Consider the following 26,969-nt stretch of genomic DNA (forward strand, 5'->3'; position numbering starts at 1 on the left):
TTCTGAGACATAGAAGAGAGAAGAGGAAGAGCAGACATACAGAAAACATGATGTCTTCATGCACAGGTCCCTGCATTCTTCATTCTGATAAGCAATTAGGAAACAAAGAGGAAGTCACTTATTGCAAGTAAAAGTCATTCTTGCTAGGATCATTGTGTCTCTTCTGCAGGATGAGAGTGTGGATGGGAAAACCCCAGCAATCAGCACATCTCCATCCTTGTAGACACTGGGTTTCATTTTGGAAAAGTAGTCACAGTAACATGAGTTGCTCACAGGGAGGGAGAGCTTGAGAAGAAGCATCTCATACAGGGCTGTGCCACAGCATAAACAACATTGTAGATACTGTGACTCTCTTCACTCATGGCCATGTCAAAGTGATAGCCTGATAACAATTCCAAAGAGCATTCAGATGAACAATTCTTCGAGGTTTTACAGTCAGACCCTGAAACTGGACAACTAAAACATCCACCACAATCAAGAAAGATAAATATCATCCTGATATTTAGAAGGGTTTACTGTCTGGGTAAAAGTTTTGAACCCAGAAATCTCACTATGATGGTGGGAGAAAATGAGAGTCCCATAGAATGAGTCAAGGAGGAGGGAATGTTTCTTGGTGGTCCTAGGATCCAACCATGAAGTGATGAGCCAGATTTTCTGTGTGAACAAATGCTGCTATCTTCCAAAGATCAGGCCATTAACTTTCTCCCTATCTGCTATTCATGCTCTCTTGCTTCAACATATCCATCCATGTGTAAATTCTCTTCATTCCTTTATTTAAGAGAAAAAAGTTGTTAGAATATGTTAGACATTGCCAGAAACAACGCAAACATCCAGGTACAGAAGAACAAAGGAAAAGTTTATTGCCAGCAAAGGGACTGGCAAGACCCCTTCTCACCAGGGAGGAGTGAGAAAAAGTACGGTCTATTGTCTGGGGTGACATATATAACCTAGGTGGTCTTGGAGGCGGGGACCTCTGGTGTGGACGTGTGGACCAGGGAATTCACCATGTCAGGTTATGATTTATGGCTGCTGTCAAATAGTAGATAATTGGGGGGGGGGTCCTGCAACTGCCCAGGCCTGGAGGTCACTCTAAGAGGATCTTGTTGCCTTATATGATCATAATTGCCCTAAAGGCATGCCATCTCAAGGAAGAGGGGGTGGAGACTAATTGTTTACTGCCCTTACTAGATGGGCCTAGTGTTGCCTAGGGAAGGAGCATGCTGAGCTATGGGAGAGGAGGCCATCGGCCTTACAAAAGTGTTGTGTAAGTTTATTGAAATCCCAACTAAGAAGAAATTAGCAAGAAATATAAAATATGAAAAAGTATTAAAATCAAATATCATCTCAGCAACTTCACAGCACAAAATGAGGATTTAGTGTTTTACTCAATAAGATAAACTCAATCCTATTATGGAATTTCAAAATAAGTAAGGAAGATAGAAAAAAAAAACTCAGTAGAAGCTGAGGAATATTTTGACCATATCTTGAATAACATACTGAAGAAGTTAGAAAAATAGTTACATTTTCATTTGTTAAACAGCATGCCCTCAAAAAAGAGCATGAGCAGGATATTTTTTGCCAATACACTTATATATCCAACTGAGGGTTTAATTAACAGAAATCTGTAATCAGTTACTGTTGCAGCCCTCTGAAGGGGGCCTCGACCTGGGAATTGGAGTGGTGAAAATCAGGACATGGGGAATGCAGAGGCAGATGAACCAATGCATGTTTTATTTTCAGCAAAGCCAGCACTTATATACTGTTTCAGAAATAGTGTCCCTAAACATCAGTTCACAACTTCAAAAGTAACATCCTTACAGAAAACTATAACAGGATAAGGACTTGTCAAAACATGGCTACATTTTTTTATCATACAGTTACTGTCTGTTCTGTTCTAACTATCTTAACAATAATATTTTCTACTTGAGAGGCTGCAAAACAGTCTTCCAAGGACTTCTTATATCAGGAATGTCTCATGACCAGATGGTCTGGCTTGCCATCAGAGGCAGAAGTGCTTTAGAGGAGGTTTTCCTCCTCGAGCCCTTGGCGTTCCAAGGACGTCAACAGGTCTTTGCTGAGGCTGAGGTAACCACAGGTCAGAGAATCACTCCACCACAAGTTACATAGTCATTTATTTATTAGAAATGTAAATGTGAGAAGAGGTTCCAAGTCAGTCTAGCCAGGAAAGTTCATGAGACTCTTATTTCCAATTAAAGACCAAAATGTTAGAAATGGAGCTGTGGCTCAAGTGGTAAAGCAGCCTTGAGTGAAAAAGCTAAGGGAGAGTCTAAGCCCTGAGTTCAATCATGCATGAATAAATTTAATTATTATCAGAGGAATCATGTAATGTAAATTAGAAGAGACAATAAATCAGTGTAATTGTGACCTTGTGTCTTAAAAATGTGATTCTGTAAAAATAGTATAGAGCCAAATTAAACTATTTGAAACAGTAAATAAAACTTTCCTTACCAAGAGTTTTGAAATGTGATAAATGAAAATTTTACTGCTTCAATAGATTTTAAGAAGTGATATCATTACAAGAAATAATAATAATCTTTAATATACAAATTTCTATATATCAAACAAATAAAGACAGATTAAACAACAGTAAATTAAAAGTAATATCCAGCCATGGAGGAGCTATTACGCATTACAGTCTTTAATCCTGAGAGAAAAGTTAAAAAATCTTATCCATTATTATCTTAAAAATCTTATCCATTATTATCTTAAAAATGTGAAGTATAATTTTTAGCTTATACATTCCTAAATCCATAGGAAGGAAGGAGAAAGAGGGAGGAGAAAGAGATGGGACATGGAGAGAGACAGAGAGACAAAGAGTCAGAGACATAGAAAAGAGACTATGTATTCTTGTAAAAGGTATGTATAAGTAGAATTAATGAAGTATTGAAAAAAAGAATCTAAGGATCATTGTAAAAAGTGAAACTTGGTGAAGAGAAAAATATTTTTTTAAATATTTGTTTATTAATTGAACAAAAATTTTTTGACAAGGTGTTGTGCAAAAAGGGTACAGTTACATAGTAGGGCAGTGTGTACATTTCTTGTGATATCTTACGTCCTGTTTGAAGAGAAAAATATTAATGAAGTATATTAGAGGACAATGTCACATGGTGGTATGCAGACAGGAAGTTAGTATATTTAAAAATTTAGAAACGTGATTGAGAAAGGCAGCAGATACTAAGAGGGAATAATAGAATTTAGTGCGTTTTAAATAGGAGGGATAGTATAATAGTAACCAAACCTATGAGTTTAATCTTAAGAATGCTTATTTCTCCTACTATGTCTTTTATCCCCAAAGCCATGCAGAGAATTTCTATTTGGCATTAACAAGATGATGTAGCACTTTGGGATAAAAATACAGCCCAGGAGCCCTGCACCAGAGGCTAAGATGGAGAAGATCTCCATGGCCACCATGACCTTTCCCTTGGCACTATGGTAGACAAGGCAGGAAGGTGAGCCACACACTGCAGAACACTAGCATGCTGAAGGTCAGGAACTTGGCCTCATTGAAGGTGTCAGGAAGGTTCCTGGCCAGAAAAGCCACAGTGAAGCTGACCAGGGCCAGGGAGCCCAGGTATTCCAGGACACAGTAGAAGGCAGTGGGGGAGCCCTTGTTGCACAGGATGATGATGTGCCCATGTTCACAGTGTGCATCTGTGTCAATGAAGGGATGTGCCCATGTTCAGAGTGTGCATCTGTGTCAATGAAGGGAGGAGAGGTTCCCAGCTGGAGTCCACACAGGGTCACCTGGATGAAGGTGCAGATGGGGATGATGAAGTTAGGAGCCCCTGATACCAGCAGCCACCTCATTCTTCTCCCTGTGAGAAGTGGCCTTGAATGCCAGAACCACAGTCACCATTTTGGCCAACACTGTGGAAACAGCCACAGTGAAGACAACCCCAAACGTGATCTGCTGTAGGATGCAAGTAACTGTGTTGGGCTGGCCAATAAAGAGCAAGGAACAAAGGAAACAGAAGATGAGGGAGATAAGCAAAATGTAGCTGAGAGCCCTGTTATTGGCCTTGACAATGGCAGTGTCTTGATGTTTTACAAATATCCCCAGAAAGGCAGTTAGCACAGAGGAGCAAAGAGCCATGCAGACCAGAGCCATGCCCAAGAGATCTTCAAAAGCCAGGAAACTTGCAGTTCTCAGTAGGCACTGATTTTTCTGTGTTGGCATACTGATGATCTGGGTACTTAACACACTGGTCCATATCTAGTGAGAAGTTAAATCTACCATAGTTCTTTTTATTTTATTGTATTTTATTTTTTTTGGCCAGTCCTGGGCCTTGGACTCAGGGCCTGAGCACTGTCCCTGGCTTCTTCCCGCTCAAGGCTAGCACTCTGCCACTTGAGCCACAGCGCCGCTTCTGGCCGTTTTTTTTTTTTTTTCTGTATATGTGGTGCTGGGGAATCGAACCTAGGGCCTCGTGTATCCGAGGCAGGCACTCTTGCCACTAGGCTATATCCCCAGCCCCTACCATAGTTCTTATTGTGAACATATTTTTCTCCAAAAGGCATTAGGAAATTGTTCAATTAGATGTAATACTGGCCTGTCAGCATTTACTATCATAAAATAAATTTTGTTTCTTTTCTAAACCATAACCCCCTTCCATTTCCATCTTCTTATTTATTTATTCAGGCCTTTTTATTTAACCTTTTTGTTCAGTGATTATCACATGTGTTGATAATGTGCCATTTGGGGTATTCTAATATAGCAACAATTTTGTATACATTTTCTCGTATTAACAGAACTGTACACAGTTCTACAGTCCTATTGAAAATTGTAAATAAAACAAATTACAGTTTCCTACATGTTAATTTTATCCCTGTGGCCCATCCTTGAATCCATCTCATTGTATTTGTCTCTTACTCATCTGTGAAGTAGTAGGAACAGCAACACCACTCTTGGACACTTTATAGTCATGCTTACTACTTAAACTGAATACACCTTGGTGAGCATTTGCTCAGTAGCATCAACAGTTCTGGGTACTGAGAAATAAAGCTATATGCAAGATCCATGTTTTCTCTGAACAAAATGTAACTTTTAAGATGAGAACTGTCATTAGTAAGACTTGTTTTTAATTTCATGTTAGAGCTCACACTTGTCTTAATGATTACTGACAAGAGGGATTCCAGGAGAACTGTGTTTGCAATTTACTAGAAAATAGTGCTAAAACATTACTAAATCCATGGTGTATCATATTTCAAGCAGCAATATAACCACTTATCACAACTAAATAAACAGAGAGAAGGAAAACAGGGTATCCAATCCTAATGCACAACTTTGCATTGGTTTGTTTGTTTTGTTTTGTTTTTTGGCCAGTACTGGGCCATAAACTCAGGGCCTGAGCACTGTCCATGGCTTCTTTTTTGCTCAAGGCTAGCACTCTGCCACTTGAGTCACAGTCTCACTTCTGGCCATTTTTCTATATATGTGGTGCTGGGGAATCGAACCCAGGGCTTCATGTACACAAGGCAAGTACTCTTGCCACTAGGCCATATTCCCAGCCCTGCATTGGTTTGTTTGGATTGAGGAAAACTAGACAGAGGTGAAGTTTATCTCCATAATAGACTTACCTGTCCCATTAGTAATCTCATTTTCAGGTCAAGAGGTACAATCAAAGCAACAGGCAGCCTTTTCCTCCTGTGGAGATTTCCTGAATCCACGACCACAACTCTCACTACATACAGAGTAAGGAGTCTGAGGAACATCAGGTATGTGTTAGTAACTGTTCAGACTTGCATAACTAGCACTCCAAAATCCATTGTTTGAAAGAATCAGATTATTAAGCATAGTATTTCTATGCAGCTAAGTGCACCCAATTAATTGAATTGTGTTATAGATTCCATATCCCAAGATTCCCAAAGACTTATGTGCTACAACCTTGATTTATAGCTTGTTGAACTATTGAAAAGTGTGGGATCTTTAAAAGGTGGAAACCAATGGTGAGGAAGTAGGTCCCAGTGTAGAGCCCTATGGAACTTTCTTGAGTTCATGCCATTATATGTTGTCTCCTACTCATCTGTGACATGGGTAAGAGCAAGGAGGAGGATCTCCCGATTATAAGATTATGTGAACCCCAAGAACATTGCAGTTTCCCTTTTGTCTTGCAGCAGCTATATGGTGGGAATCTTCTCACAGGTGCCTTCAATTATTCCTTTTACAAGAGATACCTAAACAGCAGAATTAATCATTGAATGCAACCTTCACAGAAGGGAACAAAACAATTCTTTCAACTACATTAAGTGATTCCTCAGGTACCTTATCATAGTGTTAGAAACCAACTAGGAACATATAATTTATATTTTATGACAATATTCTTTTTTTTTTTTTTTGCCAGTCCTGGGCCTTGAACTCAGGGCCTGAGCACTGTCCCTGGCTTCCTTTTGCTCAAGGCTAGCACTCTGCCACTTGAGCCACAGCGCCACTTCTGGCCGTTTTCTGTATATGTGGTGCTGGGGAATTGAACCCAGGGCCTCATGTATAAGAGGCAAGCTCTCTTGCCACTAGGCCATATCCCCAGCCCCAATGACAATATTCTTAATCAACATTTAGAAATATATTTAATGTTTTTGATGCTGATACTGTGGCTAGAATTCTGGGCAATTGCCTTGAGCAGTTTTGTGCTCAAGGTTAGCACTGTAGTACTTGAGTCACAGCTCCACTTACAGATTTGTGGTGGTTAATTGGAGATAAGAGTTTCACAATCTTTCCTGCTTGGGCTGACTCTAAACCATGATATTCAAGTCTCAGCTATCTGAGTAGGTAGGAGTATAGGATAAAGTTGCAGGAACTCAACCAGGTATAAATTTAAAGGGAAACTTTTGCTTACATATATGTTGTTAAAATCAGTATGATTAGATCCAACCCACCTCTGTAGTTCCTATGGCCCACTTTAGCATATGTTCAGATAAAGACAGTTGATTGCCATGTAGAGCATATGGAGAAAAATTTCCTACTTTCACCCCAAGTTGAAGACGCTCGGGAAAATTCCAAATGTTCACAATGTCATACTCTGGCTCCAATTTCTTTTTTTTCATCCAAAAATCACTTGATATCCAGCAGGATTGTAAAATTGGATGTTCTTCAGAAAAGGGTACAGCTAAAGAGATGTATCACGGTATGGTGAACTACATCCCAGAATTAAGACAGAAAACCTGAAGTAAGAAAAGCTCCCGATTGCCTTCAATCTCTGATTCTGAATTCAAGCATAGCACAGACACCTAATGAAATATACCAGCAGAAAATCTATGGAGGAATAAAAATAATCTTCCTGAAATCTGGACACTCAGAAAATGACCATAAGACCTTTTCTTCAAGAGAAACCAATACCAGGTAAATAGCCTTGAATTAGACAGTTCTCAGTTGCCTAGCTACTGATAGTTTTGGCTTGCTATATTTTTCCTACCAAAGTTGAATAAAACTACATGACTTATGAAAAATATAATTCTGTTCATCATATCATTCTTTGGTATTACCGAAGAAACATACAGGGAAAAGCTGAATTTGCAGTTTTGAAAACATTAAGTATGAGCATGTTGAGGTTATATGTAACTAAACCAATTCATAAACTGGGTGCTGGTGGCTCACTCCTGTAACCCTAGCTTTTTAGGAGGCTGAGATTTGGGGATTGCAGTTTGAAGCCAGCCCAGGGAGAAACATCCATGGGATGTTATCCATGAGGTTCTTATCTCCAATAAACTACTCAGAAAAAGCTGGAAGTAATGCTGTGACGCAAGTGGTAGAGCACTAGCCTTGAGCAAAAACAGCCCCAGGGTCAGCACCCAGGCCCTGACTTCCAGCCTCAAGTCCAGCCAAAAAACGAATTCAGGAAAACATGGAATATATTTTATCCCTTTTACTGGCCATTTTTTTTTCATGAGAGGGTATAAACACATGTTTACATTATCTCACAGACATTTAAACAAAAATACTTCCCTGTGTTTTGTCAAAACACCTGAAATATTTAATTTCATAGAATAAGACACCTTATAGGAAGTGCCTTTGCTCATGGTTTGTGCCATGTAACATACAAGCAATTACTTGTGCAGGGGAAGGCACTGTTTTTTTTTTCTAGTTCCCATTGTTTGAACTTCTGTTTGATGAAGAAGCACCTCATGGAGAGCATGGGCCACAGCTTACACAGCACTGTACATATTGTTACTGGCTGCAGACATAGCCATGTCAAAAATGTGCCCTGGCAACAAATCCAGGGAGGCATCATGAGGACAATTGTTCCAGGTTACACAGTTGGACTCAGAATCTGAGCAATTAAAAGAGAGAAACCACAGCCTAGCAGGAAAAATGTCTTCTGGGTATTTGGAAGGATTAAATGCCTTGACAAAATCTGTGAATCCAGAAACATCTGCATGATGGTGTGAAAAAATGAGAGATTGGGCTGGGGATATAGCCTAGTGGCAAGAGTGCCTGCCTCGGATACACGAGGCCCTAGGTTCGATTCCCCAGCACCACATATACAGAAAACGGCCAGAAGCGGCGGAGTGCTAGCCTTGAGCGGGAAGAAGCCAGGGACAGTGCTCAGGCCCGGAGTCCAAGGCCCAGGACTGGCCAAAAAAAAAAAAAAAATGAGAGATACATGCAATGAGCTTAGCATTAAATACCTCTTTTTCATGGTTAAATCCCACTGTGAGTTCACTATGCATACTTTTCCTTTAATTAAAAGTTGCTCAAAACACATCATTAAGTCTAGTAATGACTCATTATCATTGTATATGATGAGGACATTTGCTGAAGATTTATTTATCTGGTTATAAACTGCCATTAATTTGAATACATGTGATATGTCTTCGCTTGAGATAGCTTGCTCATAGGCTACACAAACTCTGTTCTTGGTCAGGCCTTTTTTCAATTCAGGAAGAATTCACAAACCATTCTCATCTTGTGAGGTCAACAGTCCCATCCAGCTCCAGCTGAAGTGAAGCAGTAAGGAGACCATGGCAGTGGCTATTGATGTGTCCTTTGGGGCCATCTGATAGAGAGCAGGAAATTTGTCATGGTCACTCAGGGTATGATTAAATGACCCAAAGGTAAGCTGAAAGAAAAGAAATTTGGATGCTCCATAAATGAAAAGATTGTTTTCCATCACAGTCTCAGTTGTGAGGTATATTAAGAACTTCTTGAAGTAGGTGGAATGTTGGTTTTTGTTTGACCTTTTAATAAGAATTGAATTGCTTTTTTAGTTGTAGAACATCTCAGTGTATTTGTAAAATGCCTCTTGATTTTTGTCACTTTCCCCATCAGTTTGTTCCATCTGTATCAACCCCACCATTCCCTAATTTTCCTAATTCCCTGTTCATATATCTACACTACATCCTTTCCCTATTTTCTTGCCTTTTTCCCTTAATACCTACCCCCCTCAGACAAAACATGTTTCACCTTGGTGCTTATTTTTTTATTCTATCAGTAGATCAGAAAGGTTAATCCTTTGAGTTCCACCCCTATGTATACCATACTTTTGTTAGATAGATCATGTATATATTTAAATGACTGTGTGGGTTACACATTACTTTCATATTTAATGTTCATATTTTAGATCTAACTTTCACATATGAAAGAACACATTTCCACTTTTTCTAAGCCTGACTTATTTCATTCAACACAATAGTGTGTGTGTGTGTGTGTGTGTGTGTGTGTGTGTGTTTGCAGACATGTGTGTGCACATGCATGCCAGTACAGAGCAGGAACTCAGGGCCTTAAGCACTTCCTTGCCTTTTCCCTTATGACTGGTGCTTTTACACTTAAGCCATACATTCACTTCCTGATTTTTGCTGGTTGATTGGAGACAAAAGTTTCCTGAGTATCTAAGACTAGATGTGTGAACCACCAATACCCTGTGCAAAATATCTTTACACTTTGAAAGCATTTTCCATTTCCTGAAAATTATTGATAAAGGTTGAAACAGTAAAGATTCCATTTGTTTGCCCTAACTCTTTCATCTGCTTTTCCAAACAGTGGTAACATACATATTCCACTATCTTTGAGTACTTACTCTTTTTTTTTTTTTTGGCCAGTCCTGGGCCTTGGACTCAGGGCCTGAGCACTGTCCCTGGCTTCTTCCGGCTCAAGGCTAGCACTCTGCCACTTGAGCCACAGCGCCGCTTCTGGCCGTTTTCTGTATATGTGGTGCTGGAGAATCGAACCTAGGGCCTCGTGTATCCGAGGCAGGCACTCTTGCCACTAGGCTATATCCCCAGCCCGAGTACTTACTCTTGGATACCACAAAATTTTATAGGTTCATAAAAACAATCTCTTGTTATCATTCTCTACTAACACTTAAAATGGCATGCAATTAGACATTTTTATATCTGTCTACTGCTCCCACACTCGCCTGTGGAAACTTGTAGAGTTTTAGCAATGTCCCAATCTGGGCAGATGTTATTCCTAATGGTCCTGTAAGTGCTGTTATAGACTTGCTGTCTCTCATACAGGAGTAGTTTGGTACCTTGTACTTTCCAAAGAGCCAAATAAAAGGATTCTTAAATACTGTCTGAGCTCTGAAGTGAACATCATAGATATCAAATCCCAGAGTCAAATTATGTAAAAGATTAGGCTTTTTTTTTTTTTTTTTGGCCAGTCCTGGGCTTTGGACTCAGGGCCTGAGCACTGTCCCTGGCTTCTTCCCGCTCAAGGCTAGCACTCTGCCTCTTGAGCCACAGCGCCGCTTCTGGCCGTTTTCTGTATATGTGGTGCTGGGGAATCGAACCTAGGGCCTCGGGTATACCAAGGCAGGCACTCTTGCCACTAGGCTATATCCCCAGCCCAAGATTAGGCTTTTTGTTGACCTCCTCAATAGCAAAAGCAAAGGCCAAAACAAACTGATATTTCTTGAAGATGAACCTGCACAAAGAGCATAGAAATTAAGGAGTATTTCAGAACTTATAACTTTGATGGATTGAATGCTTGCTTCTTTGCCAAAGAATATGTTAAAATATTACCCTCAATTGGGACAGAATGTAAATGAGGTGCCTTATGACTGTATATAGGATCATATATGTGTATCCATCCATACATATATACACATATATAATTTCATGGTATCAAAGGGTAAGTATAGTGGGATATGTATATTTGTACTGTTTGGAGAGGGAGATTGGACAGTGACAGTTGACAAATGGATTATTAATTGTTTCAAGCCTTATCAATTTTCTTAAAAATCTGGAAATGGAAAAGACCTTAAAATGTGAAGATATTTTGAGCAGAGTTTTGGTGGCTCACACCTGTATTCCTAGCTATTCAAGAAATGTTGTCAGCAAAAGAGCCCACAGTAGTTTTTTTTAAAAAATTACTTATTTATTGTCAAAGTGATGTACAGAAGGGTTACAGTTTCATATGTAAGGCCATGGGTATATTTCTTGTACCATTTGTTACCTCCTCTCTCACTCCCCCTTACACTTCCCCCTTTTCCTCTCCCCTCATGAGTTGTTCAGTTGGTTTACACCAAAAGGTTTTGCAAGTATTGCTTTTGGAGTCGTTTGTCTTTTTATCTTATGTCTCTCAATTTTGATATTCCCATTGCCTTCCCTAGTTCTAACACCAGTATATACAGTATCCAGGGTACTCAGATGAGATACAGTGATAGCGCGGGGACAATCACAGGAAGGGGATACAAGAGGATCATTAAAAAAGAAGCTACGGTTTCACATGGCATGTTGAAAGTAATTACATTTGTCCAACCTTTCTTTGATTTGTTGCATTTCTGGGCGTTTGTTAAGTAAGTTTCATCCTGTGCCAAGGAGCCCAAGTGTTTCTCCTACTCCTTCCTGTAGTGTTTTCAGGGTATCTGTTATTATCCATTTGGAATTGATTTTGGTGCAGGGTGGTATATAAGGATCTAGTTTTAATTTGTTGCAGGTGTTGAACTAGTTTTGCCAGCAGCATTTGTTAAAGAGGCTATCTTTCTTCCATCCTATTTTTTAACTCCTTTATCAAAGATTAAGTAGGCATAGTTCTGAGGGTTCATTTCTGGGTCTTCAGTTCTGTTCCATTAGCCTTCAGGCCTGTTCCTGTGCCAATACCTAGCTGTTTTTATTACTGTAGCTTTATAATACAGCTTGAAGTTTGGTATAGTAATTCCTCCAGCACTGTTCTTTCTACTTAGGATTGTTTTTTAGCTATTCGAGGTCTTTTATTTTTCCATATGAATTTCTGGATTGCTTCCTCTATTTCATTAAAAAATGGTGTTGGGATATTAATGGGTATTGCATTGAGTTTGTAGATAGCCTCTGGCAATATTGCCATTTTGACAATATTAATTCTCCCAATCCAGGAGCATGGGAGGTTTATTCATTTCCTTAGTTCTGCCTTAATTTCCTTTTCCATGTTTTTAAAGTTCTCATCATAGAGGTTTTTCACTTCTTTGGTTAAGGTTATTCCAAGGTATTTTATAATATTTGAGGCTATTGCAAAAGAGTTGCTTTCCTGATTTTGGTCTCGGTTTTGTGCATTGGCATATAGAAAAGTCATTGATTTTTGAGGATTTATCTTATATCCTGCTACTTTGCCAAAGTTTTGGATAAACTCTAGTAGCTTGTGAGTAGAGTCTATGAGGTTCTATGAGGTGTAGGATCATGTCATCTGTGAAGAGACAAAGTTTAACTTTTTCTTTTCCTATTTGGATCCCCCTTATGTTTTCTTGCCTAATTGTTCTGTCTAGGAATTCTATGTTGAAGAGAAGAGGAGAGAAGTGGACATCCCTGTCTTGCTCCTGATTTTAAAGGGAATGACTTTAGGTTTTCACCGTTGAGAATTATGCTTGCTGTTGATTTGTCATAGACTGCCTTTAGTATAGTCAGGAATGTTCTCTGGAATCCCCGTTTTCCCACGGCTTTTATTATAAATGGGTGTTGGATTTTATCAAATGCCTTTTCTGCATCTGGGGATATAGCCATGTGATTCTTTACCTTGCTCCGGTTGATGTGGTGGATTACATTAATTGACTTGTGTATATTGAACCAACTCTGCGTCCCTGGAAAGAATCCAGTTTGATCATGGTGTATGATTTTTTTGATGACCTGTTGAAGTTGATTGGCCAGAATTTTGTTGAGAATTTTTGCATCAATGTTCATCAGGGAAATCGGTCTATAGTTCTCTTTTCTTGATTAGTCCCTGTCTGGTTTTGGGATGAGGGTAATACTGGCATCAAAGAATGTGTTGGGTAGCGAACTTTCTCTTTTAATTTCATTGAAGAGTTTGAGAAATATTGGTGTGAGTTCTGTTTTGAAAGCCTTGTAGAATTGTGCTGTGAATCCATCTGGACCTGGGGTTTTCTTGGGTGGGAGATCTCTTATTGCAGTTTCTATTTCAATGCTAGCTATGGGTCTGTTTAGAAGGTTTAAATCTTCATGGTTGAGCTTGGGAATATCATTTTTTTTTCTAGGAAATCGTCCATTTCTTCCTGGTTCTCGAAATTGTTGGCATAAGGTTTGCAAGACAGTCCCTTATTGTGTTCTGAATTTTGTTTGTTTCTGTGGTGATGTTACCTGTTTCATCTCTGATCTTGTTTATTTGGGTATGCTGACTTCGTTTTTTGGCCAGGTTTGCTAGGGGTCTGTCTAACTTCTTAATTTTTCTCAAAGAACCAACTCTTTGTTTTGTTGATTCTTTTGATTTTTTTTTGACTCTAAGTCATTTAATTCTGATTTGATTTTAATTATTTGCTTCCATCTATTGGCTTGGGGTTTGGTTTGTTGTTCCTTTTCGAGGAGCTTAATGTGCTTCTGTAAGTTGTTGAATTGTTTTTCTCTAGTTTGTTGATGTAGGCACTCAGAAATATAAATTTTCCTCTGAGTACTGCCTTTTCTGTATCACAAAGGTGCTGGTACTTTGTGTGCTCATCTTGGTTTATTTCCATAAACATATTAATTTCTGTTCTAATTTCTTCAATGACCCACTGATGGTTCAACAGTGTGTTGTTTAGTCTCCATGAATTGTAGGGTTTTCTGCTGTGGCTATTTGAGTTGAGCTCTAATTTTATTCCATTGTGGTCTGACAGAATGCAGGGAATGATTTTGTTACTTCTGAATTTGTACAGATTTTCTTTCTTCCCTTAGATGGGATCTATTTTGGAGAATGTTCCATGTGCTGCTGAAAAGAAAGTGTATTCTGTTGTTGCTGAAAGGAATATTCCATAGATATTGGTTAAGTCTAGTGGGTCTATGCAGTTGTTTAGTTCTGAGGTTTCTTTGCTCAGTTTTTGGCATGTTGATCTGTCCAGAGGTGACCTTGGAGTGTTAAAGTCTCCAACTATCAATGTGTTTGGGTCTATGAGTGTTTTTAAGAGTCAGTATTGTTTGTTTGATGATGTTGGGCGCTCCTGTATTTGGGGTGTAGATATTTAGGATGGTTATATCCTCCTGTAGGAGAGATCCCTTTATTAGTATGTAGTCACCTTCTTTTTCACTTCTTACCATTTTTAATTTGAAGTCAATTTAATCTGATTCTAGCTTCTAACTCTAGCCTGCTTATGGGGGCTGTTTACTTGGTAGATTTTATTCCAGGCTTTCACTTTTAGAAGATGTTTGCTTTTGCTGGATAGATGTGTCTCTTGGAGGCAGCAGAAAGATGGATCTTGATTTTTGATCCAACTTATGAGCCTATGTTGTTTGGAGAATTAAGCTTATTAATGTTGAGAGGATTGAGAGATGATTGTTTCTTCCTTTCATTATAGCTATCTTGTTAAAATCTGTGTCTTCCCAATTCTTGATCTAATATTCTGGTTTTCTATTTAGGGTTCATTTCCTCTGTCTGTATTGTGATCTTGATTATTTTCCATGTGTAGTACATCCTTGAGGATTTTCTGTAAAGCTGGTTTGGTGGAGATATGTTGTTTCAGTTTTTCCTTACTGTGGAAGACTTTAATTTGACCTTTGGGTATGAATAAGAGTTTATCTGGGTACAGTATTCTTGGTTGATAGTTTTCTTTAGGGTGTGGCATACCACTTTCCAGGCTCTCCTTGCTTTCATGGTCTCTGCTGAGAAGTCTGGGGTAATTCTGATTTGTTTTCCTTTATATGTGATCACTTTCTTCTTCCTAGCAGCTTTCAGGATTCTTTCCTTGGACTGTACTGAGCCTGTTTTGATCACAATGTGTGGGTGGGATGTCTTCTTCTGGTCTGGTCAGTTTGGGGTTCTACATGCTTTTTGTATCTATATAGGCCTCTCCTTCTAGATATTTAGGAAGTTTTCAGCTAATATTCTGTTAAATAAGTTGCCCATTCCATTGACTTCTTTCTGTAGGTTTTCCTCGATACCTATTATCCTTAAATTGGGCTTCCTGATAGTATCTTAGAGCGTCTGAAGTGATCTGTTTTGCTGATTGGATTGGTTTTGAATTGTTTTTTGTTCTTTCTCCATAGATTCTATGGAATCTTCAGTTCCTGAGATTCGACCTCTGCCTCATCCGTCCAGAGCTGAAATCTGAGTTTTCAGGCCAGCAAAGTCGATTTTTTCTCTCTGGCTAGAATCCCTATACTGTTATAACTTACTTAGGCTGTCTTTCTAGGAGTAAAGCTTTTTCTGGTGTGGTAAAACTAGGATGTTGGAGGGAGCTTAGCTCGGGCTCTGCTGCTCCTCTGCCATCTTTCTGGAAGTTTTTTTTACAGTGGTCTTTTACAGATTTTTTTCTTAGTTTTTGAGTCCCCAGTTTTTTCCTGTGTGTGTGTGTGTGTGTGTGTGTGTGTGTGTGTGTGTGTGTGTGAAGATAACATTGGAATGTATATATGAAATCTACTGTTGGTTCATCTTTAGTTTCTGTTATCTTAATGGATAAAAAATTATGTTTGGGCCAAAGAGACAAAAGAAAAGTTGTTTTTCCAACTTTACATAGATTGAGTTTAATTTATTTGTGTTACTTTAATTTTTTTCATTAGTGCATATTGTCATAATGGGTTCAATATATACATTTATAAGGGCATCTAAAGTCTTTTGATCAAATATGCCTTTATCCATTACTTTTTATTTCTTCTAAAAATTTAAACTATTTTAATAGGTTCCATGGTTTTTATTTATGCAAATGAAATTCCTTCCTAATGTTTTTTTGTTTTTTTTTTGGCCAGTCCTGGGCCTTGGACTCAGGGCCTGAGCACTGTCCCTGGCTTCTTCCCGCTCAAGGCTAGCACTCTGCCACTTGAGCCACAGCGCCGCTTCTGGCCGTTTTCTGTATATGTGGTGCTGGGGAATCGAACCTAGGGCCTCGTGTATCCGAGGCAGGCACTCTTGCCACTAGGCTATATCCCCAGCCCCCTTCCTAATGTTTTGAAAGAATATATCTTAACCATTTGCAAGCAATAAAAATCAGATTAAAATTTAATGTGTAATTTGGTCTTCATTACCACCCTCCACCCCCACACCACACCCATAAAGCCAGTATAGGGAAATCATGGGCCAAATCTAGTCTGCTTTTGATGAATAAAGTTATTTTTAACACAAAAGAAAAAATATGGGGTTGGGGATATGGCCTAGTGGCAAGAGAGCTTGCCTCATATACATGAGGCCCTGGGTTTGATTCCCCAGCACCACATATACAGAAAATGGCCAGAAGTGGCGCTGTGGCTCAAGTGGCAGAATGCTAGCCCTAAGCAAAAGGAAGCCAGGGACAGTGCTCAGGCCCTGAGTCCAAGGCCCAGGACTGCCCCCCCCAAAAAAAGAAAAAATATCCCTTTGGCTACATTTTTTCTTGTTCTCTTCTTCTTGCCTCTGTCTTTCTATTTATCCGTAAATTTCCCTTTGGTGCCATTCATTTTCTCCATGCCTGGCATCCATCTACTCATGGTTGAACACATCAATCTATCCACGTGTACATTTTCTTCATTCTTTAATTTAAGAGAAAAACATGTCATGTAACTTTACTGAAATCCAAACTAAAAGAAAATTAGCAAGAAATATAAAATATTGTGCAAAGTACTATAATAAAATATTCTCCCAACAACTTCACATCATACAATGTAGATTCTCTATTTTTCACAATAATATAAACTCACTTTTATTTATTTATTTTTCAAATTTTTATTATCAAACTGATGTACAGAGAGGTTACAGTTTCATATGTTAGGCATTGGATACATTTCTTGTACTGTTTGTTACCTTGTCCCTCATGTTCCACTCCCTCCCCCCTTTCCCTCCCCCCCCCCGGAAGTGTTCAGTTCACTTACACCAAACAGTTTTGCAAGTATTGCTTTTGTAGTTGTTTCTCTTTTTTTCCCCTGTGTCTCTCAAATTTGGTATTCCCTTTGAATTTCCTACTTCCAATACCAGTATACACGGTTTCCAATATACTCAGATAAGATTACAGAGATAGTGTAGGTACAACCACAGGAAGGTGATACAAGAACATCATCAATAATAGAAACTACACATACACATAGGACGTTGAAAGTAGTTACAACTGTGATATAACAATTGTTTCCATAACATGGAGTTCATTTCACTTAGCATCATCTTATGTGTTCATAAGGGTATAGCTATTGGGCCTTGTGATGCTCTGCTATGACTTGCCTAAACCTGTACTAATTATTCCCAATAAGGGAGGCCATAGAGTCCATATTTCTTTGGGTCTGGCTCACTTCACTTAGTATAACTTTTTCCAAGTCCTTCCATTTCCTTACAAATGGAACAATGTCATTCTTTCTGATAGAGGCATAAAATTCCATTGTGTATATGTACCACATTTTCCTGATCCATTCGTCTATGGAGGGGCATCTGGGTTGGTTCCAGATTCTCGCTATGACAAATTGCGCTGCGATGAACATTGTTGTGCTGGTGGCATTACTGTGATTTTGTTTGTGGGCTTTTGGATAGATACCCAAAAGTGGGGCTGCTGGGTCATAGGGGAGTTCTATATTGAGCCTTCTGAGGAATCTCCATACTGCTTGCCAGAGTGGCTGAACCAGTTTACATTCCCACCAACAATGAAGTAGGGTTCCCTTTTGGCCACATCCCCTCCAACAATTGTTATTATTAGTTTTCTTGATATATGACATTCTTGCTGGGGTGAGATGGAATCTCAATGTTGTTTTGATTTGCATTTCCTTTATGGCCAGTGATGTAGAGCATTTTTTCATATGTCTCTTGGCCATTCTCATTTCCTCATCAGAGAAGTTTCTTTGTAAGTCTTTAGCCCACTTGATGAGGGGGCTATTGGTTCTTTGCGGTTTTGTTTTGGAAGAAGGTAATTTTTTTAGTTCTGCATATATTTTAGAGATGAGGCCTTTGTCTGTTGAATGTCCGGTAAAGATCTTCTCCCAGTCTGTGGGCTTTCTGTTTATCTTGCGAGATATGTCCTTTGCCGTGCAGAAGCTCTGCAGTTTGATGCAGTCCCATTTGTCCAACCTTTCTTTGATTTGTAGCCTTTCAGGGTCTTTGTTAAGGAAGTTCTGTCCTGTGCCAAGGAGCCCAAGTGTTTCTCCTACTCCTTCCTTTAGTGTTTTCAGGATGCCTGTTTTGATTTCAAGGTCTTTAATCCATTTGGAATTGATTTTGGTGCAGGGTGATATATAAGGATCTAGTTTTAGTTTGTTGTATGTGTTGAGCCAGTTTTGCCAGCACCACTTGTTAAAGAGGCTATCTTTCTTCCATACTATTGTTTTAGCTCCTTTATCAAAGATTAAGTAGGCGTAGTTCTGTGGGTTCATTTCTGGGTCTTCAATTCTGTTCCATTGGTCTTCAGGCCTGTTCCGGTGCCAATACCAAGCTGTTTTTATTACTATAGCTTTATAATACAGCTTGAAGTTGGGTATTGTAATTCCTCCAGCACTGTTCTTTCTGCTTAGGAGTGTTTTTGCTATTCTAGGTCTTTTATTGTTCCATATGAATTTCTGGATTGCTTCCTCTATTTCATTAAAGAATGGTGTTGGGATATTAATGGGTATTGCATTGAATTTGTAGATAGCCTTTGGCAATATTGCCACTTTGATTATATTAATCCTCCCAATCCAGGAGCATGGGAGGTTTTTCCATTTTCTTAGTTCTGACTTAATTTCATTTTTCAAGCTTTTAAAGTTCTCATCAAAGAGGTCTTTCACTTCTTTGGTTAAGGTTATTCCTAGGTATTTTATGTTTTTGGGGGCTATTGCAAAAGGAGTTGCTTTCCTGATTTCAGCCTCGGTCTTCGGGTTGTTAGCATAGAGAAAGGCCATTGATTTTTGAAGGTTTATTTTATATCCTGCAACTTTGCCAAAGTTTTGGATCAGCTCTAGTAGCTTGGGGGTAGAGTCTATGGGATTCTTTAGGTATAGGATCATGTCATCTGCGAAGAGAGAAAGTTTAACTTCATCTTTTCCTATTTGGATCCCCTTTATATTTTCTTCTTGCCTAATTGTTCTGGCTAGGAATTCTATTACTATGTTGAAGAGCAGGGGAGAGAGTGGACATCCCTGCCTTGTTCCTGATTTTAAAGGGAATGGCTTTAGTTTTTCACCATTTAGAGTTATGCTTGCTGTTGGTTTGTCATAAACTGCCTTGATTATATTCAGGAATGTTCCCTGGAATCCCAGTTTTTCCAGGGCTTTTAGCATAAATGGGTGCTGGATTTTATCGAACGCTTTTTCCGCATCCAGCGATAAAACCATGTGGTTCTTTACCTTGCTCTGGTTGATGTGGTGGATTACATTAATTGACTTGCGTATATTAAACCAGCTTTGCATCCCTGGGATGAATCCAGTTTGATCGTGGTGTATGATTTTTTTGATGACCTGTTGAAGTCGATTGGCCAGAATTTTGTTGAGAATTTTTGCATCTATGTTCATCAGGGAGATTGGTCTGTAGTCCTCTTTCCGTGATGAGTCTCTGCCTGGTTTTGGGATGAGGGTTATACTGGCTTCATAAAATGAGTCTGGTAGTGAACGTTCTCTTTCAATTTCATTGAAGAGTTTGAGAAATATTGGTGTGAGTTCTGTTTTGAAGGCCTTGTCGAATTCTGCAGTGAATCGGTCTGGACCTGGGCTTTTCTTGGATGGGAGATGATTTATTGCTGTTTCTATTTCAATACTGGATATGGGTCTGTTTAGAAGGTTTAAATCTTCATGGTTGAGTTTGGGGGTATCAATTTTTTCTCGGAAATCATCCATTTCTTCCAAGTTCTCCAATTTGTTGGCATAAAGGTTTGCAAAATAGTCCCTTATCATTTTCTGAATTTCGGTTATTTCTGTGGTGATGCTACCTGTTTCATCTCTTATCTTGTTCATTTGAGTGTGCTGCCTTCGTTTTTTGGTCAGGTTTGCCAGGGGTCTGTCTATCTTGTTGATTTTTTCAAAGAACCAACTCTTTGTTTTGTTGATTCTTCCGATGGTTTTTTCCGTCTCTAATTGATTTAATTCTGATTTGATTTTAATTATTTGCTTCCGTCTATTGACTTGGGGTTTGGCTTGCTGTTCTCTCTCCAGAAAATTAAGGTGCTTCCTTAAATTACTGAGTTGCTGTTTCCCCAGTTTGTTGATGTATGTACTCAGAGATATAAATTTTCCTCTGAGTACTGCCTTTGCTGTGTCCCAAAGGAGCTGGTACTTTGTGTCCTCAACTTGGTTGAAGTCCATAAACATTTGAATTTCCGTTTTAATTTCTTCAATGATCCACTGATGGTTCAGCAGTGTGTTCTTTAGTCTCCATGAATTGTGGGATTTTCTGTGGTGGCTGAATGAGTTGAGCTCTAATTTTATTCCATTGTGGTCTGAGAGAATGCAGGGAATGGTTTTGATACTTCTGAATTTGTACAGATTTTCTTTGTGCCCTAAGATGTGATCTATTTTGGAGAATGTTCCATGTGCTGCCGAAAAGAATGTGTATTCTGTCCTTGCTGGGTGGAATATTCTGTAGATGTCGATTAAGTCTAGTTGGTCTATGCAATTGTTTAGATCTGTGGTTTCTTTGTTCAGTTTTTGGCGTGTTGATCTGTCCAGAGGTGATAGTGGAGTGTTAAAGTCCCCCACTATCATTGTGTTTGGGTCTATGAATGTTTTTAGAGCCAGTAGTGTTTGTTTGATGAAGTTGGGTGCTCCTGCATTTGGTGTGTAGATATTTAGGATGGTTATTTCTTCCTGTTGGAGAGATCCTTTTACTAGTATGTAGTAGCCTTCTTTGTCTCTTCTTACCTTTTTTAATTTGAAGTCAATTTTGTCTGATACTAGGATTGCAACTCCAGCCTCCCTATGGATGCCATTTGCTTGATAGATTTGATTCCAGCCTTTTACTTTTAGAAGATGTTTACTTTTTCTGGATAGATGTGTCTCTTGGAGGCAGCAGAAAGATGGATCTTGATTTTTTTTTTTTTTCGCCAGTCCTGGGCCTTGGACTCAGGGCCTGAGCACTGTCCCTGGCTTGTTCCCGCTCAAGGCTAGCACTCTGCCACTTGAGCCACAGCGCCACTTCTGGCCGTTTTCTGTATATGTGGTGCTGGGGAATCGAACCTAGGGCCTCGTGTATCCGAGGCAGGCACTCTTGCCACTAGGCTATATCCCCAGCCCCTGGATCTTGATTTTTGATCCAACTTATGAGCCTATGTCATTTGATTGGAGAATTAATTCCATTAATGTTGACAGTTAGGATTGAGAGATGATCGTTTGTTCCTTTCATTATCACTATCTTATAAACTCACTTTTATTAATGAAAATTTTAAAATAAATAAGGAAGATAGACAAAATCTCAGTAGTATCTGATGACAATTCTGTCTGTATCTTGATTAATCTACTGAAGAAATTTGAAATACAATTACATCTTCATTTGTTAAACAGCATGCCTTCAAAAAAGAATATGTGCAAAATATTTTTTTCCAATATATTGCTATATTTGAATTTAATTAATTGAAATCTAGTCAGTTACATAATCATTTATTTATTAGATATGTAAATGTGAGAAGAGTTCAAAGTTAGCCTCAGCAGAAAAGTTCATGAGACTCTTTTTCCAATTAAGACCCCAAATCTAGAAATGAAATTGTGGTTCAAGTGGTAAAGCAGCCTTGTATGAATAGGCTAAGGGATAGTCTAGGCCCTGAATTGAAGCATGCATAAAAATTTTAATCAAAATCAGAAGACACATATAATAAACACTCAGACAGACAAGAAATGAATGTGATATGTCGTAAACATGTGATTCTCCAGAAATCATACTAGAACCCACTAAGTCAACCAATTAGAAAGAATAAAGCTTTCCTTATCAAGAGCTTGAGATTTGACAATAAAAATTTTCCTGCTTCAATAGATTGTAAGAAGTGATATCATTACAAGAAACAATCTATGATTTTCAATGTACAGTTTCTATGTTTCAAATTAATAAAGAGAAGTTGAACAGCAATAACTTAGAAGGTATATCCAGCCATGGAAGAACAAGCCATGATGCATTATAGACTTTAACCTTAAGAGAAAAGCAAAAAAATTATACATTGAAATCTTAAATTGAAGTGTATTTTTGTAGCTTATACAAGTAAATTCTAAAGCCATAGGAGAAAAGCAGAGTGAAAGACACACACACACACACACACACACACACACACACACACACACACACACACAGAAAGACAGAGAGACAGAGAAGAAGAAGACAGAGGAGATGGAGAGCAATAAAGATGCAGATAGAGACATAGAGGAAGGTCCTACAAAAGGGACTCAGGATTCTTGAAAAAGGCATGTATTAGTACAATTATGCAAGCATTGAACAAAAGAAACTCTAAGGATCATTTGAAAGGGGAAAGTTTGTGAAGAGCAACATTTTAATGAAATATGTTAGAGAACAATGCCACATGGTGGTGTGCAGACATGAAGTAAGTATATTTAAAAATTTAGAAAAGTAATTGAGAAAGGCAACAGAGAAAAGATGGTAAAAAGAGGGGATAATAGGATTAAGTTTAGTTTAACTAGGAGGAACCAAATGTACAGGAAAAATTTGAGTTTACATGGTGATTACCACCACTAGTGACTACTTTTAGGAGAAAAATGAGCAATAGATCCTTACTCGTTGAAGTGAAATTTCCATAATACAAACTAATAATGGGAAATTACTGTAGATTAAGACCAAACCTTTTATATACTAATCAAACCTATATGTTTAATCTTAAGAATGCTTATTTACCCTACTATGTCTTCTATCTTTAAAGCCATTCAGAGAATTTTTATTGGTCATTAACAAGATGTTGTAGCACTTTGGGGCAAAAATGCATCCAAGGAGCCCTGCACCAGAGGCTAAAATGGATAAGACCTCCACAGCCACCATGACCTTCCCCTTGGCACTGTGGTAGACAGGCAGGAAGGTGACCCACACACTGCAGAACACCAGCATGCTGAAGGTCAGGAACTTGGCTTCATTGAAGGTGTCAGGAAGGTTCCTGGCCAGAAAAGCCACAGTGAAGCTGACCAGGGCCAGGGAGCCCAGGTATCCCAGGACACAGTAGAAGGCAATGAGGGAGCCCTTGTTGCACAAGATGATGATGTGGCCACGTTCAGAGTATATGTCTGTGTCAATGAAGGGAGGTGAGGTTCCAATCCAGAGTCCACAGAGAGTCACCTGGATGAGGGTGCAGGTGGGGATGATGAAGTTAGGAGCCCCTGATACCAGCATCCACCTCATTATTCTCCCTGGAGAAGTGGCCTTGAAGGCCAGGACCACAGTTACCGTTTTGGCCAACACTGTGGAAACAGCCACAGTGAACACAACCCCAAATGACACCTGCTGCAGGATGCAGGTGGCCATGTTGGGTCGGCCAATAAAGAGCAAGGAAGAGAGGAAACAGAAGATGAGGGAGATGAGCAAGATGTAGCTGAGAGTCCTGTTATTGGCCTTGACAATGGTAGTGTCTTGATGTTTCACAAACATCCCAAGAACGGCAGCAGTCAGCGTAGAGAAGCAAAGAGCCATGCAGGCCAGAGCCATGCCCAAGGGATCCTCAAAAGCCAGGAAACCTTCAGCCCTCACTAGGCACTGATTTTTCTCTGTGTTGGCATACTGATGATCTGAACACTTCACACAGTGCTCCATATCTGGTGAGAAGTGAAATCTACGATTAGTTCTTGTTGTGAACATCTTATTCCTCAAAGGAATTAGGAAATTGTTCACTTAGATATAATCCTCACATGACAAGATTTGCTATCATAAAACCATTTTTGTTTCTTTCCTGAACCATAATTACCTTCCATTCCCATTTTCCTTTTCATTCAGTTTTTTTTTTTTTATTGTCAAAGTGATGTACAGAGGGGTTACAGTTTCATATGTTAGGCCTTGGGTACATTTCTTTTTTTTTTTTTGCCAGTCCTGGGGCTTGGACTCAAGGCCTAAGCACTGTCCCTGGCTTCTTTTTGCTCAAGGCTAGCACTCTGCCACTTGAGCCGCAGCGCCACTTCTGGCCATTTTCTGTATATGTGGTGCTGGGGAATCGAACCCAGGGCTTCATGTATACGAGGCAAGGTCTCTTGCCACTAGGCCATATCCCCAGCCCATGGGTATATTTCTTGTTCATGCTTTTATTCAACTATTTTTCCTTCAGTGACTATCACATGTGTTCATAATATGCCATTTGGGCCATTCTTATATCCTAAACACAGTTTTCTACACTTTTTCTACACTTATTAACAGTGTATCATTAGGATATCCTATTGAAAATTATAAATAGAACTACTTACACTTTCCTACATGTTTCTGTGAAACATTAATTTTATCCCTGTGGCCCATCCTTAACTTCTTCTCATTATAGTTGTCTCCCCTTCTCATCTGTGAAGCAGTAGGAACAGATCAACCATGCTTCTGCACTCTACAGTCATGCTCACTTCTGAAACTGATTTAACCTCTCTGAGCACTAGCTCTGTGGCATGAACAGTTCTGGGCACCGAGAAACAAAGTTATGCAAGATCCATGTTTTCTATGAGCACAACATGTTACTTTTAAGATGAACAGTGCCATTAATAAGACTTGTTTAAGTTCATGTTAGAGTTTACACTTGCTTTAATGATTAGTGACAAGTGGGATTCTTGGAGATAACGTTGCCTGTCATAGACTAGAAAAAAAATCACTAAAATGTGTAATTCAAAGCCATGATCTGTCATATTTCAACTAGCAACATCACCACTTGTCACTATTAAATTATTAAAAGAGCGAAGAAAACACAATCTGTAATCCTAATTGGCTTGTTTGGATTGAGGAAAACGAGAGAGATGAAGAATTTCTTCATAATGAATTTACCTGTCTCATTAGCAATCTCATTTTTGGGGCAAGAGGTACAATCAAAGCAACAGGCAGCCTTTCCCTCCTGAGGAGATTTTCTGAATCCAGGACCACAACTTTGACTGCAGACAGACTGAGGAGTCTGAGGAAAATCAGGTACACGTCAGTAACAGTTCAGACTTACATACCTAACACTCCCAAAAATCCATTGTTGCAATGCAGGCAAATTCAGTTGATTAATTGAATTGTGTTATAGATTACATATCTGATGGTCCCCAAGGGGTATGTGCTGAAACCTTGAGCTCTAGCCTGTAGAACTATTGACCAATTTGGGATCTTTAAAAGGTGGACACTGGGTGAGGAAATACATCCTTTGTATACAACCCTATGGAACTTCCTAGAAATCATGTTATTATATGTTACCTCCCCATCTGTGATGTGGGGAAGAGTTAAGGAGGAAGACCTCCCTTTTTTGGGTTATGTGAACCCCAGGCCCATTGTATCTTCCTGTTTGTATGCCAGAGGAATTTTTTCACAGACACCTTCAATATAGCAGAACAACTAACCATTGATCGAAACTTGCTCAGAAGGGAACAAAATAAACCTTTCAAACACTGGAAATTATTTCTCAGGTACATCATCACGTTTTAGAAACCCACTAGATAGATATAATTTACTTTTTCTGTCAATATTCCTAACGAACACTTTGAAAAACATTTAATTTTTTGGGTACTGATAATGTGGCTGGAATTCAAGGATGGAGTACTGGCCTTGAGCATATCGTGCTCAAAGTTAGCAGCCTATTTTTTTTGGTCACAAATCTTGTTCCAGATTTGTGGTGGTTATTTGGAGATAAGAGTCTCATAAACTTTCCTGCTTGTGTTGTCCTTAAACCAAGATGTTCAAATCTCAGCTATTTGAGTAGCTCAAAGTATGGGAGAAAGTTGCTGGAAATCAACAAGGTATAAATTTAAAGGGCAGGGTTTGCTTACATACATGTTTTTAAAAGCATTATGATTTTATTCAACCCACCTCTGTAGTTCCTATGTCCCACTCTAATATATCTTCGGATAATGACAGTTGATTACCATGTAGAGAATATGGAGAAAAATTTCCCACTTTCACCTCAAGTATAAGACCTTCTGGAAAATTCCAAATATTCAGAATGTCATATTCAATCTCCATTTTCTTTTTCTCATTCAAAATCACTTGATCTCCCATAGGATTGTAAAATTGGATGTTCTTCAGAAAAGGGTGCAGCTAAAAGAGATACATCATCTTTGGTGAACTATACTTCAGAATTAAGAATAGTACATCCACCTAATGAAGTATTCCAGAATACAGTCTATGGAACAAGGAAAATAATCTTATAGAGTCCTGGTCACTCTGGAAAAGATTATAAGCCATTTTTTAAAAAAAGAAATCAATACAATACCATGGAAATATAAATGAACAAGACCATTGTCAGTTACCTTGCTACAGCCTGCTACTATTTTTTATTAATGTACCTATAGTTTGAGCTTGCTAAATTTTAATACCAAGGTTGAATGAAACTAGATCACTTGTGAGATATATGGATAACACTGTTCAGCTAGTTATCCTTAGCTATTACTGAAGCTATTACTGAAGAAACATATAGGGAAAAGCTGAACATACAGTTTTCATAACATTAAGTAGGAGTATGTTGAGTTTATATGAGACAAAATCATAAACCAGATGCTGGTGGTTCACACTTGTAATCCTAGCTACTTAGGAGGGTGAGTTCTGAGCACTGTGGTTTGAATCCAACCCA

General features: G+C 38.8%; 1 protein-coding gene and 1 pseudogene across 1 annotated transcript in view; both read right to left on the minus strand.

Moving 5' to 3' along the window:
- Nucleotides 1-3,273: 3,273 nt before the first annotated feature.
- On the minus strand, nucleotides 3,274-7,032 carry LOC125347649 (annotated as a pseudogene).
- Nucleotides 7,033-10,788: 3,756 nt separating this feature from the next.
- The window catches only part of LOC125347650 (vomeronasal type-2 receptor 116-like), a 35,161-nt gene continuing 18,980 nt past the window's right edge, over nucleotides 10,789-26,969 (minus strand). The window contains exons 4-8 of the mRNA XM_048340638.1: nucleotides 26,210-26,437; nucleotides 25,196-25,319; nucleotides 23,096-24,000; nucleotides 22,979-23,007; nucleotides 10,789-10,879 (exon numbers count right to left, since the gene is read on the minus strand). Of these exons, the coding sequence (XP_048196595.1) occupies nucleotides 10,789-10,879; nucleotides 22,979-23,007; nucleotides 23,096-24,000; nucleotides 25,196-25,319; nucleotides 26,210-26,437 (1,377 nt within the window). The remainder of the gene's footprint in view (nucleotides 10,880-22,978; nucleotides 23,008-23,095; nucleotides 24,001-25,195; nucleotides 25,320-26,209; nucleotides 26,438-26,969) is intronic.

The sequence above is a fragment of the Perognathus longimembris genome, chromosome 3 (genome assembly GCF_023159225.1).
Source record: "Perognathus longimembris pacificus isolate PPM17 chromosome 3, ASM2315922v1, whole genome shotgun sequence".
Lineage (NCBI taxonomy): Eukaryota > Metazoa > Chordata > Mammalia > Rodentia > Heteromyidae > Perognathus > Perognathus longimembris.